Genomic DNA, 18,618 nt, shown 5'->3' on the forward strand with positions numbered 1-18,618 from the left:
TACTATAGTCCAAGCTTTAGAAACAGGAAGTGCAGACAGGAAGTGTTATGCTGACCACACTGTGACGCCCTGGCCTGTCATGGTTGCAGCCACAGCCTGCAGCAGTTATGAGATGGGAGACCCCATGATGATAAAACTGTAATAGTTAAAGTTCCAGACTGTCCAGCATATTTGTCTTAAATGAAGCTGAATTAATGAGAGAAACATCAAGAGGGTCTGGACCCCATCATCAGAGACAGGAAGTAGAAGGAACTGGAACAGTAACCTGAGAGATGGATGGATGGATGGATGGATGGATGGTATTCATATAAAAGTAGATTGATTAATTGATCATTGATCTGCTTTAAAGCAGAGGGGTAGGGATGTGTTGCATACATGAAGCCAAGCAGCAGGCCAGACCAGCATGAGTCAGCAGTTTTAAAGTTCGTCAACAGTGAGTCCTCTTCGTTTAAAGCAAGGCGGATCATTTTTTACAGCGTGCAGAGACTTTGTAGGGGGCGTTCGTGTGAATGTGGTGACTAAGTGTAAGAGTATGAGTTTCTCTTCAGAGCGTCTCTGTTCATCATGAAGATCGCTGTGCTCCTCGCCCTCCTCTCAGGTACTCTTTGTTTATTTATTTATTTACATCTACAGTCTGTGGACAGATCAGACTTAAACATCATTAACATTCATTCATTCTGTCTTTGATTAAAAATGCATCTGACTGATGAATGGAAGACTAAAACTTCTGATTTTGGCCATTTAATTGATTGTTTCTTTCTTTTAAACATCCTTGAAACTTTATATTTGTTTGTACTCTTCGTACTTATTATAATTATAATTCTCTGGAGCTTGTCCATAAGCTGTTTGCTAACTACGATTTAATAACAAGAGAAGAAGAATGCATTAACGCCTGGTGACATGACTGAATAAGGAACTAGCTTAATTATGACACCATTGGTTTTACTGTTTAACGGTTTTTTAGAGTTGTCGATAGAAGTGTTTCATCCTTAACATCGTATCCTAACTATATATGACACAAGTGAGCATCAGATGGATGTTTTACCCTTATATTGATTTTATAAGTCAGTTAGGGTTTGGAGTTGGAAAAGATGATATGCAGGAAAGGAGCCACCTTTATCAGCCTGCTGATGTACAGCCAGTCATTAAGTCTCTGGCAGAGACAGGACCCTGAGCAGATCTGGTACCTACACCAGCTCTGTACATCAGATCAGATAAATGTTAATAAAGGTGGCATGGAGGTTAAACCCTCTGGCTGGTCTATGGTGAGAAAGAAGCCATTTCTGTCAAACAGAGCACTGATATTTACATATTTATTGTGTCTCCACAGTCAGTGAATGCAGCATCGTCATTGGTCAAGTGGGTCAGAGTGTGACTCTGCCCTGTAGATATGACATAAAGAGAAATGGAGCATGCTCAATGTGTTGGAATCGAGGAGAGATTCCAAATTCAGGCTGCAGCAACCCACTAATATCAACAGATGGAAATAAAGTGACACAAGGAGATTCTAGAAAGTATCAACTATTAGGACGTCTGGACCGAGGAGACGTTTCTCTGACCATCCTGAACCTCACGGAGTCAGACGCTGGACGCTACGGCTGCAGAGTGGAAATACCAGGCTGGTTTAATGACCAAAAACATCACTTTGAGCTGCAAGTGATCAAAGGTGAGAACCTGCTCGCATCTTTTTTAAATTCTGTTTTTTAACAGACCAGTGGAGTGTTAGCAGGTAGTCATGTGCTCAGGTTTTAGGCATGTAGGGTGTTAAGGATTCATCACAGGGCCTGATGTGTCACAACCCGGGGCTTGGTGGCATCTGTTTTGTCCAGGTCTTTTCACACCTTGGTTGTACACCTGGAGACCAGCTGCGATTTTTAGTCCCTTGGACATCCACAGCAGCATCAGGGGTTTGTAACAACCCTGCTTACTCACCACATCCAACCCTTACTCCACCCTAGAAGTGTGGACAGATGATTTTCCCACGCTCCTGGTAATGTGCAAGGACATCCAGAATACGACCGAGGTTGTGTCAATCCTCCTTTCTGCCTGATGGTGTCCTCAGGCTGCTAACTCCCTTCTACACTTTTAAAAGAACCCGACGTGATCAGAGAAGGTCACCTTTGGATAGATCTCTCGTGTGTATTCAACAGGAAAACATTCATTCCACTGATCACGGGTCATTCTGGTTAGAAATCTGGCAGCAGACAAACATCAGTAGAAACCACTGACAGCTGTTATTATCTGTGGTTAGCACACATGGTCAGAGGTGTAGAGAAACCCCACCACACTCTTCTCTGACTCTGATTTGTTGTTTAAGGGTCTCCGACAACCACAGGAACACCTGGACCCTCAGAGACTTCCACAAGACCAGCACAGAGCACCACAGCAGGTAAAACACCAGAACCCCTGAGTCCAGCACCATCAGCGGAGACTCCTCTGGTTTATTTCCATCATGATGACATCATCGCTGACACAACTGATCTAAAAACATCTGCTTTCACTTCCTGGTTCTGCAGGCCAGCTGACCTCCACACAGGACTCCAAGACTTCCTCGTCCAGCCTCGTGAAACTCGAGGTGAGATGCTTTCACTTCCTGTCAAAGTCATAAAAATACTGAGATGTCCCTTAAAAAAAGCCCGTGTCAGGGCAGCGCCGCTCGATGTTTGGAATAAGGCGAAGGCTGGCCAGCTATGGGACCTTTGGGATGTTTCTCACAGCATTTCTCTGCCTTTTTCTGTCAGAGCATCCTTTAAAATGTGAAAAAACTATTAAAATGCCTTTATTATCACAGAATGGCCGATGTGATTCCAGGAAAAGGATGTGTGAGACGATTTTGGTTATTCAGGCCAGGGGCGCATTTATGATCATTCTTGGAAAGAAAGGCTGCTTCACAGGGCCGTATATTTTTCTTTTTAATAAGACTAAAGAGACTAAAAAATACACCCACAGGTGTCTAAAATCATCACCTAGCCATGCAGTCTCGAACATCTGTGATCCTAAACCTGTGTTGCTCAACCCTGCTAAACCAAAGAGCCAATTGTTGAAAAAAAAACATTTGCAAGAGCCACAATCTTAGTGGCAGAAAGTAGCATTTAAAATAAGTAAAAGGTGGCAAAAATGGTCAAAAAGCAGCAAACATTGGGAGAAAAGTGGCGAAAAAGGGCAGAATATGGCAAAAATGGGTGGGAAGTGACCAAAAACTTAGAGTTGGCAAAAAATTGTCAAAAAGTGGCATTTAATTGCAAAAGGCAGCTTAAATGGGTGAGAAGTGGTAAAAAAAAAAATAGGCAAAAAGGGGGCAAACACTGAAGGAAAAGTGTCAAAAAGGGGGAGAAAAAGTAGCAAAAATGGGTAAGAAGTGGCAAAAAAATGAGTTACGGGTGGCAAAAAATGTCCAAAAGTGGCAAAAACGTGGAGAAAAATGAGTGAAATGTGACTCAAATAGGAAATCAGAAAAAAAAGTGGAAAAATTGGGGATTCATCGGAATTTAACTGCAAAAGGCAGTTTTATATGGATGAAGGGTTTGCAAAAACAGGCATAAATGGGTAAAAAATTCAAAAAGCAGGATACAAGTGTCAAAAATGGGTGAAAAGTGGCAAAAGCAGTGGCATAAAAAGGGGCAGAAAGTGGCAAAAATGGGTGAAAAGTGGCAAAAGCAGTGGCGTAAAAAGGGGCAGAAAGTGGCAAAAATGGGTGAGATGTGGTAAAAATAATGAGTTACATGTAATGGTTGGTGTAGTGTCTTTTGTAGAACCCAAAAGCAGACCGGAAACAGGAGCAACAGTTTAAGAGATCTATTGTGAGGTAATCTGGGGGGGGGGGGTCCTGGAGCCAGAGAGTGAGGGGGAATCCGTGAGGGCGTGAGGCAAGAGGTTCTGAGCTGGAGGTGAGTGAAAGAGTCCGTAGCGAGAGTTTGGCAGCATAGCAGAGATTGTGCTGAGGCACTGGCAGCACAGGAAGGCACTGGAAAAGACGGAGGAGAAGCAGGATTAGTAAAAGGCACAGGTAAGCACTGGAAACTTGCAGTAATGCTGAGGATTCTCGAGATGCACCAGCGTGAGGCCGAAACCACATCAGATACAGGAATAATCTGGCACCTGAGAATCCTCGCAGCAGAGCTTAAGAGGAAGTGGTGGTTGACATGATTGCGTGCAGGTGCGAGAGTGCTGTGAGAACCAGAGCAGGGGAGGGGCCCAATTTCTGTGACGACAAAAACACAAGGCAGGAAACAGATCTCTGGAAGACTTTCAAAATAAAATGAAACGTGCCACAATCACCACATTACAGGTGGCAAAAATGGGCTAAAAGTGGCAAAACTGTAGCAAAAAATGAGTGGAAACCAGCAAAAAGGTGGGAAAATGGGCAAAACCCATCAAATAGTGGCAAAATGGAAAATGGGTGGCATTTAATTGCTAAAGGTAGCTTAAATGGGCTAAAAGTGGCAAAAAAGGGGCAAAAAACTGCAAAAAGCAGGATAAAAGTGTTAAAAAGAAGTGGAAAAAAATGGGAATAATATTTTAAATTAAGACATAAAAGAGCCACAAATAATCCCAAAAGAGCCACACGTTTATCGCTGTCCTACACGGTCGTTCTGAAGAGCTCAGAGACTTCCAGTGTGGTTCTGTGATGACGCCATCTTTGCTTTAAGACAGTTGATGAAACTCCATCCCTGCTGGATATTCCACAGTCAGCTGTCAGTGATATTAGAAAGAGGAAGAGTTTAGGAACAACAGCAACCCAGCCACGAAGCAAAAGACCAGGTTAAATCGCAGAGCGGGGTCACCGACTGCGAAGATTCATGGGTAAAAGACTCCAAGTCTATGTTGATTCCATATCTGAACAGTTCTGAACTTCCACTGGCATTAATGTAAACACTAAAACTGCAGCAGGAGCTTCATGACTGAAAGCCTCACATCACCAAGTCCAATGGCAAGTTTTAGATGGAGCGGAGTAAATAACACAGACACTGGACTCAGAAATTTAAATAAACTGATATTTTCTTTCTGTGTGGTTGAGAAAAAGCGTCATTATTGATGAAATGAAAATGAAAATAAGCAGAGGACAGACAGAAAAAGGCCTGTTTGTCTTTAGACTGAATGTTGTCATCACCTAATATGTGTGTGTCACTTTTCAAAATTAAAGCCCTGTAACACTAAAATGTCTTCATTTCACAGCAGCAGGAGAACACTAATGTGGTGGTGGTTCTGGTCTTGGTTCTGTTCGGGGTCATTACAGTGCTAACAGTGATCGGGGTCTTCATTCTCGGTGAGTCAGACGTCTCTACCGTCTCCATCTGTCCTCACAGCCACCATCAGCTTAGCCTTTACATCACCCTGACACTTCTCATTTCTCTGGATAAACACACACCACCATGCTGATCGATCTGGCTAACGTCTCATGAAGACAAACCACAACTAGGCCTCTCCTCCAAAAACCAACAGTGGTAGTATAACCATGGATGCTTCATGAAGTCAGTGTAGACGTTTGCTGATGGCTACAGTTCAAACTGTCCTCATGCCTGTGCTCTCCTACCATGTTAAATATCCACTTTAACTAGTCTGACATAAAGCTGACCTGAGGTCAGCCCTCATGTCCATATTCATTTACTAACACAGACAGTTCATTAAGTCCTATTTACTTTGAGCTATATGCAGACAAACATCCTCTTTGACCTGAGGAGGAAGCTGTGGACATGTGACCTTGACATTATGATTATGATCTGACCTAGTTTCATTGTTTTCTACTTTATCAAGCTTTCTTTTATTCCTGTTACATTTTCACCCTTCACCACTTCATAATGTCACAGTTCATCTGGAATTTACTCAATTCCTAACTTATTGTGAAGATATCCTATATTTCACAATGTTTTATTTGTTCTTTAAAAAATTATTGGTAGTGGAAACACTCAACAGAAGGGAAGTCCACATTCTAAGATCAAAGTCAGAATTCTGAGATCAAAGTCAGAATACTGAGATCAGAGTCAGAGGTCTGCGTTCAAAGTCAGAATTCTGAGATCAAATGTCAGAATTCTGAGATCAAATGTCAGAATTCTGAGATCAAAGTCAGAATTCTGAGATCAAATGTCAGAATTCTGGGATCAAAGTCAGAATTCTGAGATCAGAGTCAGAATTCTGAGATCAAAGTCAGAATTCTGAGATCAAATGTCAGAATTCTGGGATCAAATGTCAGAATTCTGAGATCAAAGTCAGAATTCTGAGATCAAATGTCAGAATTTTGTGATTAAAGTCAGAATTCTGAGATGAGGGTCAGAATTCTAAGATCAAAGTCAGAATTCTGAGATCAAAGTCAGAACTCTGAGATCAAATGTCAGAATTCTTTGATACAATGTCAGAATTCTGAGATCAGTCAGAATTCTGTGATTAAAGTCAGAATTCTGTGATTAAAGTCAAAATTCCAAGATCAAAGTCAGAATTCTGTGATCAAAGTCAGAATTCTGAGATCAAATGTCAGAATTCTGGGATCAAAGTCAGAATTCTGAGATCAGAGTCAGAATTCTGTGATCAAAGTCAGAATTCTGTGATGAAAGTCAAAATTCTAAGACCAAAGTCGATTTTGTGATCAAAGTCAGAATTCTGAGATCAAAGTAAAAATTCTGAGATCAAATGTCAGAATTCTGAGATCAGAGTCAGAGGTCTGCGTTCAAAGTCAGAATTCTGAGATCAAATGTCAGAATTCTGAGATCAAAGTCAGAATTCTGAGATCAAATGTCAGAATTCTGAGATCAGTCAGAATTCTGTGATTAAAGTCAGAATTCTGAGATCAAATGTCAGAATTCTGAGATCAAAGTCAGAATTCTGAGATCAAACGTCAGAATTTTGTGATTTAAGTCAGAATTCTGAGATTGGGGTCAGAATTCTAAGATCAAAGTCAGAATTCTGAGATCAAAGTCAGAATTCTGAGATCAAATGTCAGAATTCTTTGATACAATGTCAGAATTCTGAGATCAGTCAGAATTCTGTGATTAAAGTCAGAATTCTGTGATTAAAGTCAAAATTCCAAGATCAAAGTCAGAATTCTGTGATCAAAGTCAGAATTCTGAGATCAAATGTCAGAATTCTGAGATCAAAGTCAGAATTCTGAGATCAGTCAGAATTCTGTGATTAAAGTCAGAATTCTGTGATTAAAGTCAAAATTCCAAGATCAAAGTCAGAATTCTGGGATCAAAGTCAGAATTCTGAGATCAAATGTCAGAATTCTGAGATCAAAGTCAGAATTCTGAGATCAGTCAGAATTCTGTGATCAAAGTCAGAATTCTGAGATCAAATGTCAGAATTCTGTGATCAAAGTCAGAATTCTGAGATCAAATGTAGAATTCTGAGATCAGAGTCAGAATTCTGTGATTAAAGTCAGAATTCTGAGATCAGAGTCAGAATTTTGAGATCAAATGTCAAAATTCTAAGATCAAAGTCAGAATTCTGTGATCAAAGTCAGAATTCTGAGACCAAAGTCAGAATTCTAAGATCAAATGTCAGAATTTTGTGATTTAAGTCAGAATTCTGAGATCAAAGTCAGAATTCTGTGATTAAAGTCAGAATTCTGAGATCAAAGTGTGAGTTCTAATGACTTTAGTCTCAGGTCTGAATATTAAATGTGTGCAGAAACCCTGCCCTGTATAAAGAAGTAAAATGTTTTTGGTTAATTATTATGAATTCTCAGAGCTGTATTTTATTTCAACCTTAAATCCAGCAAGTTTATTTTGTCTTCTTATTCTGAATAATCTACTTGGGTTTCTTTTCTTCAGACAATTTATTGTAGGAGATGTTTTTACCTTGACATGTTTCGACTGTCATCTGCAGTCTTCCTCAGAAGCGTCAGCTGCCGCTGTGACGTGTCCTTATATGCTGTTCTTCCGAGGCGGGGTCAGCCCGACGGACCTGACAGGTCTATCTGGCTGACCACGCCCCCCTCCGCCCGATGGTCTCTGGAGAAGAGAGTCCCAGGTGTGGGAGAGCATGAACGCTCCCTCATCCCGGTTTATGGTGTTTTTCCCCCGTTTCCTGATTTCAATGGCCTCCTTAATCCAGCGCTTGTGTTTGTTGTTCTCTGACCGAGAACAAGAAATAACAGCAGACAAACGCAACCGGCAACAAACGAGAAGTGGGCGCGCAATTTGTCACAGCGTTCACTCACGGAGACAGAAAAAAGAGTTCTAACACGTGGTTTAAATTTCGCCATCACACCAAACAAAATACCACACGAAGAATACATCCTCGTCACAGAACTAGCATGCCACAAAATCCAGGACCAGGGACACAAAGCAGAATTACGGAACACAGTTGCAGGAATACTCAAGTCAGCCAAATTACCACAAAGCAAATCACAAGAGAGGAACGCAGAGCAATAGACACACTCAAAAAGGACAAATCCATCACTATCCTCCCGGCAGACAAAGGCAGAACAACCGTAGTCATGGACACACAAACATACGAAGCACAGATGGAAACTTTATTAGCAGACAGTGACACATACAAAATCCTCAGAAAAAACCCCACAGAAGAAAAGAAAAAACTCTCAAAACCCTCCTCAAACCGTTACTGGAAACCAAAAAAATAACACAGGATATGACCATCTGGTACCCATGGCAAATATCACCCCCCGGATTTATGGCACACCCAAAATACACAAAAAAGACTCCCCACTCCGCCCCATTGTAGACAGCATAGGATCAGTCACTTACAACTTATCAAAAGCTCTCGTTGACATCATCAAACCCATACTCAGATTAACTGACCACCACTGCAAAAACTCCAAACAACTGGCACAAGAAATCAAAAATATGATAGAAAAATAGAATAATAGAATAATAGAATAATAGAAAAAGACAAGATCCTCATTTCCCACAATGTAATATCATTATTCACAAAAACACCCGTTGATGTCACGTTACACATTGTACAAGAGCGCCTCAGGCAGGACAGGACACTCAAAAAACGCACAAATCTCACAGTTGATGACATCTCTGGACTCCTCAAATTCGTTGCAAAATCAACATACTTTCAGTTAAAGGGACTATATACAGACAGAAAGAAGGATTCGCCATGGGAGACCCATTATCAGCCATTATGAGCAGTTTTTTTCATGGAGGATCTGGAAACCAAAGCCACAACCACAGCACCCGCACTATGAAGACCCATATTCTGGAAAGATATGCAGACGACATCCTGGAAAAAATCAAACACGGACACACACAAGAACTCACAGACCACCTAAACAGCATGGACACCCCTGGAAACATCAAATTCACCCATGAAGAAGAGACAAACAGAACAATGGCTTTCTTGACATGAAAATTCACCACAAAGATGACGGCAGCATCAAATTAACGGTCTACAGAAAACCTACACACACATCTATATCTACTCTGGACATCTGAACACCCCAGTGTACACAAAATGTCAGTAGTCAGGACACTTTATGAACGGGCCAGCATCATCACAGATGAGGAGGACAGACAGGAGGAGGACAAACACATCAAACAAGCATTACAGCGCTGTCAGTATCCAACATGGGCCATAAATAAGGGGAAACAACAGGTGAAAAACAAAGAAAACAAACCGAAAGAAAGAAAATCAAAACACGCACAAAAAGCAGAAAATAACTACAAAGATGTGGTGACAATATCATACATCCGGGGCATAACAGAACCAATACAACGAGCAATGAGAAAACACAAAATTAACACGGCCGTAAAACCACACACCAAACTCAGACAGCTGCTAGTTCATCCCAAAGACAAAATAGAACCGGACAAAAAATGCAACGTCATCTATGAAATACCATGCAAATCATGCCACCACACATACATATGAGAAACAGGGAGCATGTTCAACTCAAGAAAAAAGGAACATCAGAAGGAGTGCGAAAAGCAGACAGCAGGACGACTCACAAGGACAGGAAAAGAAAAGGCAGAACAGGAAAATCTCAAATCAGCAATATCAGACCACTATAAAAGACAAAATCACGTCATGGACTGGGACAACGCAACAATAATCGGGTCAGAGAACAACAAACACAAGTGCTGGATTAAGGAGGCCATTGAAATCAGGAAACGGGGGAAAAACACCATAAACCGGGATGAGGGAGCGTTCATGCTCTCCCACACCTGGGACTCTCTTCTCCAGAGACCATGGGGCGGAGGGGGGCGTGGTCAGCCGGATAGACCTGTCAGGTCCGTCGGGCTGACCCCGCCTCGGAAGAACAGCATATAAGGACACGTCACAGCGGCAGCTGACGCTTCTGAGGAAGACTGCAGATGACAGTCGAAACATGTCAAGGTAAAAACATCTCCTACAATAAATTGTCTGAAGAAAAGAAACCCAAGTAGATTATTTCAACCTTTCCTTGATGTGAGTGAATTTTATTCCTTGTTGTTTTTCATGTTTTCTGTCCGCAGTGAGACGATGGAGGCAACTCAACAAAATGTAAGTTTGATTCTGTGACTGTCCCCCTCTGAACCTTTTATGTCTTTTTCTTATGAAGAGTCTGAGGCCAATAGAGTGTTTTTGAAGCTGGTGGATACAGCAGAGGACCTCAAGGTCCTTAAATGTTGGGCCAAACTGAAGTTTGCTCTTTAGCGAGAAGTCATGATTCAGCAAACACTCCACATCAGGGCCTCAGCCCACCAGCAGTTTACTTGCCATGCTTTCTGACTAAATTACCGTCATCATCCTGACAGTGTGTCACACAAGCTGTGTTACATTCATAGTGAAACTCCTCAAACCTCAATGAGAACAGAAACCGAAAATTTTGAGGAAACACATGATTCATTCATCGTTTCCTACTCTGGACCTGCTGAGTCCTCAAATAACTGCCAATATCTCACAGAAAAATGAAGAAAAATGGGATGAAAACATCAAGATTTAAAGAAAAAGAGCCAACAGATCTGCTTCATCACACTTTACTGTCACTTCTGTTAAAGTTGTGGCTGAATCCTGATTTGTAACAAGAACTGAAACTCTAATATAAGGCATGAATCTTTTGATTTAGACCCTTGAGCAGACACTCATGATTCACCAACTCAAATCAAATGAGCCTCATTTAATTTAAGACCCCAAAGCTTTAGACCCTGTTTATACCTCTTATTAACAGCTGCTAAGTGGTCATCTTTGAATGCTTCTGAATTCAAACTGAAGACGGTTTGATACCCAAGAGCTTTAAGTGGCTTCACGGTGGAGCAGAGAGTAGGCTCTTTCAGGGTACTCTGCCTTCCTCCCTCAGCCCAAAGACATGCTCATTAGGTCAACTGGTGACTCTAAATTACCTGGAGGTGTGATTGTTGGTGTGCATGCTTGTTTGCCATTGTATGTCAGCCATGCCTCCCGCTGGGAATGGCTCCAGCCCCTGATGACTCCCATGCACAAGATGGATGGATAGCTCAGACTGCAAACAAAAGTGATCCAGGACATTGGTTCTCAAGTGGTCTTGCTTCAGGACCCACTACCAGCTCCTCATTAAGCCATAGCAATCCCTTTTTCTAATATTTTTTGTTTTAAACCGGATTAATGTACTGTAACACAGAGATGTTTGGATGTACGAACACTACAGAAAGCGAAAAAACATAAAGATTTAAGCAACCCTCCATCCTCTTCCTTCAAAGATGATGTCATCATAAAACATTCCATCCTCTACCTTCAAAGATGATGTCATCATAGTTATTAAAACATTCCATCCTCTGTCTTTGAAGATGATGTCATCATAGCTTTTAAAAACATTCCATCCTCTGCATTTGAAGATGATTACAACATAGCTTTTAAAAACATTCCATACTCTGCATTTGAAGATGATGTCAACATAGCTTTTAAAAACATTCCATCCTCTGCCTTTAAAGATGATGTCAACATAGCTTTTAAAAACATTCCATACTCTGCATTTGAAGATGATGTCAACATAGCTTTTAAAACATTCCATCCTCTGCCTATATAGATGATGTCAACATAGCTTTTAAAAACATTCCATCCTCTGCCTTTGAAGATGATGTCAACATAGCTATTAAAACATTCCATCTGCCTTTGAAGATGATGTCAACATAGCTTTTAAAAACATTCCATCCTCTGCCTATAAAGATGATGTCAACATAGCTATTAAAACATTCCATCTGCCTTTGAAGATGATGTCAACATAGCTTTTAAAAACATTCCATCCTTTGCATTTGAAGATGATGTCAACATAGCTTTAAAAACATTCCATCTGCCTTTGAAGATGATGCCATTATAGCTTTTAAAACATTCCTTCCTCTGCCTTTGAAGATGATGTCAACATAGCTTTTAAAACCTTTCATCCTCTGCCTTTGAAGATGATGTCAACATAGCTTTTAAAAACATTCCATCCGATCCGCTGCATTTGAAGATGATGTCAACATAGCTTTTAAAACATTCCTTCCTCTGCCTTTGGAGTTGATGTCAACATATCTATTAAAACATTCCAACCACTGCCTTTGACAATGATGTCAACATAGCTTTTAAAACATTCCATCATTTGCCTTGGAAGATGATGTCAACATAGATTTTAAAACATTCCATCTGCATTTAAAGATGATGTCAACATAGCTTTAAAAACATTCCATCTGCCTTTGAAGATGATGCCATTATAGCTTTTAAAACATTCCTTCCTCTGCCTTTGGAGTTGATGTCAACATAGCTTTTAAAACTTTTGATCCTCTGCCTTTGGATTTGATGTCATCATAGCTATTAAAACATTCCATCCTCTGCCTTTGATGATGTCATCCTTTTACGGGCTGTTGACATTCGTGTCTAACCTGTAACCCACTGTCATCTAAACAGTATAAAACTGTGCTCTTTTTAAAGCATGTTTGTTACATCATGAGGGAGAAAAGCTGTTCAAGAGGCACTTCTAACCACTTAGTTCTCGTTCAATAAAGACTTTGACAGTTTCATGGATTGGTTCTTCTTGAAGCTGATCTTTAAAGTCATAAATAAATCTGCTATTAACTACCAGCAGCTCATAGTGTTCCTGAGTCAGCAGTGTGATTTCATGTTCCAGATAAATATCGAAGCTCTCAGACTTCTACAGTTTTCTTTTACCAGAAACAGAAAGTTTAAGAAAGATGTTGGACGCTGAAGGGAAACGTCTGAGGTTTCCTCTGAAGATGATGAAGCGCTCAGACTGGGCTGACAGGGTGACAGCAGAAATGTCAACACATAAATGTCAGCGTGTGTATGAGGCGTGTATAAAAACCACACGAGGAGGGCTTCATTAACTATCCTGACCACGGTTTAGTAACAGCCATCAGCAGAATAAAAGCTGAGTTCATGTGAATTTCTCTGTACTTCAGGTCACACAATCAGTAGATCAGATAAACAGAGCTTAGGGAAAACAGATTAAGGAACAGTGGCAACGGTTCAAACCTGTCTTTGTTCTCCAAACTGCCTCCTTTTCTCTGTTTATGCTCTAAATGTCTGACTGATCTCTAATCTTTAGTTGATGCTCAGATTTCCGGATCTCGTGCTCAAACGTTCTCCTTTCAGATTAATTCTCGCCACAGACTTTCTCTGTGGCGTACGAAACTTTCTCTGAGCTCTCACTTTATCTCTGCTCTTGTTTTTTTTTTTTGTTTTTTTTTTTTGATGAACCAACCAACAAGAAACAGGTAGAGGATGGACCAATCATGTTAGCTCTGCCTGTTGTTGCTATGCTGTTCTCCAGGAGACATTTGCTTTGATCTCACTGAGGGAGTCCCAACATTCTATCACACACACACACACACACACCCGGTAAAAGTCTGAGAGCCAGAAATCATCATCAAACTTTAACAGTTATTACAAACTTCATTTTAACTTTAGAAAGTAGACAAATTACTCCAATTTTTATGCTGGTTTTGAATCCACCAGAATTTCCTCTTTTTCCCAAATAAAAGCAGGTTTGGAAAGGACAGGAAAGTACTCTGAGTTAAGCCAAGTAAAAATACAACAAACGGTTTGTTGATAAAATCTTAGAGAGAAAGCTAAATGTGAACTCCTGAAAAGTACAAACGCTGACATTCACTCGGGACTGGACATCAGCAAGTCATTTTGTACATGCACTCCAGTGTATTTCTTCATGTGTAACAGCTATTAGGGGTTTTCCTTTCTGTAAACTTTGCACAAGTGTTTTCTCTGACTAAAGGAATGATCTGATGGGATTTTAGAAGGACAATGTAAACTAGAAAAGCACTCAGAGAGCTCAGACCTCCGCCATTAGCCCTATCTCCCAATAGTGAACAATCCTTTAAAAACATTCCTGGATCCAGACGGTGATCCGGATCAATCCCAGAATCTAATTCGCCGATTACTCCCTCTCCAGTGGGGTGGAGACACGATGAGGCAAAGCATTGGCTTCGCTACATGTGAGGGTCATGGCAGAGGGTGAATATTCCTCTATTCCTCCCAGCATTGTGAGTATTCTCACTACAATTCGCTGTCTTTCTCTCTGTTACGCTCCAACTCGTCTCCTCAACAGAGTGTGCATCTTTAAAACTCTATAAACTCCAAAACTTTGGATAAGTTACTCATGTCTGCCATCTCCTGGTGTGAAGTAGTAACAGTGCAGCCCTATCTCCCAATAGTACAGAATCCTTTAAAAAATTCCTGGATCCAAACGGTGATCCGGATCAGTCCCAAAATCTAAACAGTTCTTCCTTATGCCATTTCTGACATTTCCTGAAAATTTCATGAAAATCCATCCATGACTTTTTGAGTTATGTTGCTAACAAACAAACAAATGAACAAACAAACCCACTCGATCACATAACCTCCTTGGTGGAGGTAAAAAAAAAGGCCCATCCAGCAGAGTCCTATAAAGACCGGCTCAGACTACACGAATTCAGCCAGATTTAAGCCCGACTGCAACATCGCAACTCATCATCAAAACTCAGGGCCCCGATTTAAAGAGTCAGGAACGACTAACGGTCTTGCAGTGTGACATAATTAGCAACCCTTCCAAGACGCCCCACGACCACAATTCAACAAGACTAGCATGTCAGAATTTTTCTTACATCGCTGTCTAGTTTGACACCCTGGCCTGACGTTAACAACACGAATCCTGACGTCTACCGACAGGAGGGCATTTGCTCTTTATCTTTGCATCATCATTTACAAGATTTGACACTTTTGATCCCCTTTTAGTCCTTAAAACTAATGTGCAAATTTTATTATATTTTATTTACATTATTGCATGCATAACTTAAGTTCTATCTGAAAGGGAGCCAGTCCAGAGTGGTGCAGTTGTAACGTAATTTTGTGGGCAAACCTGGACGTTAGCGTTGCATGGGTTCCCTCGGCGTCGAGCCTATGTGATTTTTCAGTGGGTTTTTGGATCATTGCTGAAAACAAGATCTGTGTCCTTAAACTTAAACATTTTGTTCATAAAGATAATCTTCATTAGTTGATAATGTAAGCATTATATCTGGTTCGTTAATCTAACTGACGAAAGTAAAAAGCTAACATCATGCTATATTGAACTACAACACGGTCGACTGAATTTAACATCATCACCCGTTATATAAGTGGATGGCAAGCTCAGTTGCCGCACTTCGGATGATGACGTATAATCTTCCCAACAAACGCTGTAGTCCTTGTTAGCTGTCTTTTAGCAACCGCCTTTATTAAGACGTGAAAAGATTCCCAATTCAAAGCTGGGGCACGTTTCAGATGTATTTTATGTTGCCGGTTAAAATGTCAAACTCTCTTGAGCTTCTTTTCACCACAGACCTTATTTCAGGCATTCAACCGAAAACTCATTCAAAAATCCCATAGACTTTCAGACGAGGGAACCGGAAGTGCTAAAATGCCAACTCACTTCCGCGTTTGAGGACTCATTCCTGCACCACTCTATAGTCCTTCTCTTGAGACATCCATAACTTTTATCCATAATTGTGTCTTATTTTTCTTTTTTACAAGCAGAAGACCGCTACAGTCTCTTAGCACTTCTGTTGTAGAGTGACTGACACTCTTTGACCCGCCCCGTCAACCTGTGAACTCGCACTCAGTCACAGAGACAGTGGTGACGTCAGCATACGGCGAGTGGTCAGGATCACTCTGAGCCGGCCTTAACCAACGGTTAACACTCTAGTTTTCTATGGTTCTTTGAGATTTGAATGTCTTTGTGTAGACTTCAGCTTTTTATGTTGATTTTAGCCGTTGTCCTTCCTTTTCTCTAGTTCATGCTTTTATAAACTATTGACCGACATCTAAAAATGAAAGCAGATGGCAAAGCTCTTAAAATCCACATCATCTCAGTCGTCCTTCCAGCTCAGTTCAGGCTAAGATTCGCAATGTGACCATTTGAAACTTGTTACTGCTGCAGCGTTCCACTCGTTCACGTTCACACTGCTGCGATTGAAGGAGACGATGCATCGTTTCCATGGCAACGACCCTCACGGTCACTCACTTTAAAGAGCTTTACCTAAATTACTGTGCGATAAGTCTGTCTCTGTTCATTGTTTTTGTGTTTTTGTCGTCATCACGCCCTTATATCACATGTGGGTGCACAAGAGAGATTGCTCCTCCTTGTCATCAACATCAATGAATACAAAAATGCTTTGCTAGATCAGTCTTGGTATAATAAAGGTATCTGCTGAGAAAATTATTTTTTTCCACGGATAGATTCAGTGCAGACAGCCTTTAATATCTCCTTCATCATCTGGTCAATAATCAGATTCACTCTGGAAAAAGGATTCTGCAGTGAGTGTGGCCGTCTCCATTGGAGCCGTGTGCCGGTAGTTGTTATAAACCAGGGCTGTCAAACTCAAGGCCTGGGAGCCAAATCCATACTCTTATTATAACTGGCCCACCAGTATGAGCTGTAGATTTCCTCCAGTAAAAATATGAAAATTTATCCTTGAAAATTTAAAATATCCTTGTTAAGTCAGAAAATCAGAAAAAATTAAAGGGTAAAATATTAAGATACTAGTCAGCAATGTGGAAAAGAAATGAAGTTGTGTTTTTACTTTATATAATCAATTTTTGCATCTCACAATTACAACTTGAACTCATAATTTTCACTTTTTATTTCATATTTTGACCTTTTAGATTCACAGTTTTAAATATTGATTCACATTTTGACCTTTAAAATTCAGTATTTCATAATTTACCTTTTAATTTCTTGATTTTGACTTTTTATTTCATATTTTGACCTTTCAGATTATCAATTTTAAATTTTAATTTATATTTTCATTTGAACTCCAACCTTTGACTTTTAATTCCTTATTTTAAAAACTTTTTACACTCATTATTGAAGAATGTCTCTCATATTTCATCCTTCAAATTCATAGTATTGACTTTTATTACAAATTTGAACCTTTTCATCTCAGGATTTCAAAGTTTTTTCATATTTTGACCTTTTAGAGTCAAAATTTTAAATATGAATTTCTATTTTTACATTTTAAACTCCTAACCTTGACTTTTAATCCCTTAATTTGGTTTTTTTTTTATCATAATTTAACATTTTATCTTGTATCTATACCTTTAACTCATAATTTCAGATTTTATCTCATATTTTCACCTATATTTTTGCTTTCTATCTCATATATTTAAAAGCATAACTTTGACTTTTAATGTCAGATTTTGAGCCTTTAAACTGATCATTTGACTGTTTTTAATCACAACATGTATCATCAATGCTTCATGTTTTTCCCCATAATTCATTGGTGGTGAAAATGAGGTTTATGGTTTAATGTTGACCTTGTCAGGCTCTCAGGTAAGGCCTAAACTCAGAATCCAGCCCCTGCTGTGACTGAGTTTGACACCGCTGTTATAAACCATGTTGTTTGGAAGCAGACATCATTTGAAACTGATTTTGTTCTTAGTAGATGTTTTTCATGTGGACATGGCGGCGTATTAAAATCCTTCCTGATTCTTCTGTTTCAGGCCTCGGCAGCAGCAGCAGATCAGCACGGTTACCTTCAGCCTGACGCCGTCCGCTCTGCAGCTCCACAGACAAAGTTCAGCTGTGGAAAACATCTACCAGATAGAGGGGGGAGAGTACGAGTCCTGCCCCTGAAGCTCCGCCCACCAAATGACCAGCTCTGGACGTTAAAGGGGACATATTGTGCAAAAATCACTTTTTAAGGCTTTTCTAACAAAAGTATTTGCCGCTGGTCTTTCCACAGTCCCCTCAAGTACCAGACCCCTCCCCTTTTCTCCACCTTTCAGAAAATGTGCGCTGAAACAAGCTGTTCTTGGATTTCCCACTCATGATGTCATGCGGGGAGTTAGTCCCGCCCCCAGGTTCGGTTGGCCCTCCCTGCTTGGAAGAAAGTTCCGCCCTCCTCTCATGATCCTCCTCTCAGCTGAGAGAGCCACATCCATGAGCCACATCCACTTCCTGAGAGGGGCGTGGTCAGGGGCGGAGTCAGACAGCTCATTAACATTTAAAGCCACAGACACAGAAACAGGGGGGTTCTAGACATGCAAAAATCCAATACTGGAGTGTTTTTCAGCAACAAACTTCACAGGCATGTTTTGAGGACCTCTGAGACTGATATAAACTGGTCTTAAAGGATAAAATATGTGACTTTTAAAGAGGATTTCTTATAAGGAGGGACACATGAAGAAGAAAAATAAAATCCAAGGCGGCACTGCTGGAAGAGACAGCCAATCAGA

At 40.5% G+C, this 18,618-nt stretch overlaps 1 protein-coding gene across 2 annotated transcripts; it reads left to right on the forward strand.

Annotated features, from left to right (window-relative positions):
* Positions 1-227: 227 nt before the first annotated feature.
* On the forward strand, positions 228-18,350 carry LOC121518353 (hepatitis A virus cellular receptor 1 homolog). 2 transcript variants are annotated; one of them, XM_041800604.1, is made up of 7 exons: positions 228-598; positions 1,331-1,666; positions 2,318-2,389; positions 2,517-2,575; positions 5,179-5,266; positions 10,416-10,443; positions 17,884-18,350. In XM_041800604.1, the coding sequence occupies exons 1-7, from the start codon at positions 565-567 to the stop codon at positions 18,014-18,016; spliced, it is 750 nt and encodes a 249-aa protein (XP_041656538.1). In that variant the 5' UTR covers positions 228-564; the 3' UTR covers positions 18,017-18,350. The 2 variants fall into 2 exon arrangements, with proteins under 2 accessions (XP_041656538.1, XP_041656537.1); XM_041800603.1 differs by having other exon boundaries at positions 242-598; positions 5,176-5,266.
* Positions 18,351-18,618: the final 268 nt, after the last annotated feature.

This window comes from Cheilinus undulatus, linkage group 12, assembly GCF_018320785.1.
Source record: "Cheilinus undulatus linkage group 12, ASM1832078v1, whole genome shotgun sequence".
In the NCBI taxonomy this organism is placed as follows: domain Eukaryota; kingdom Metazoa; phylum Chordata; class Actinopteri; order Labriformes; family Labridae; genus Cheilinus; species Cheilinus undulatus.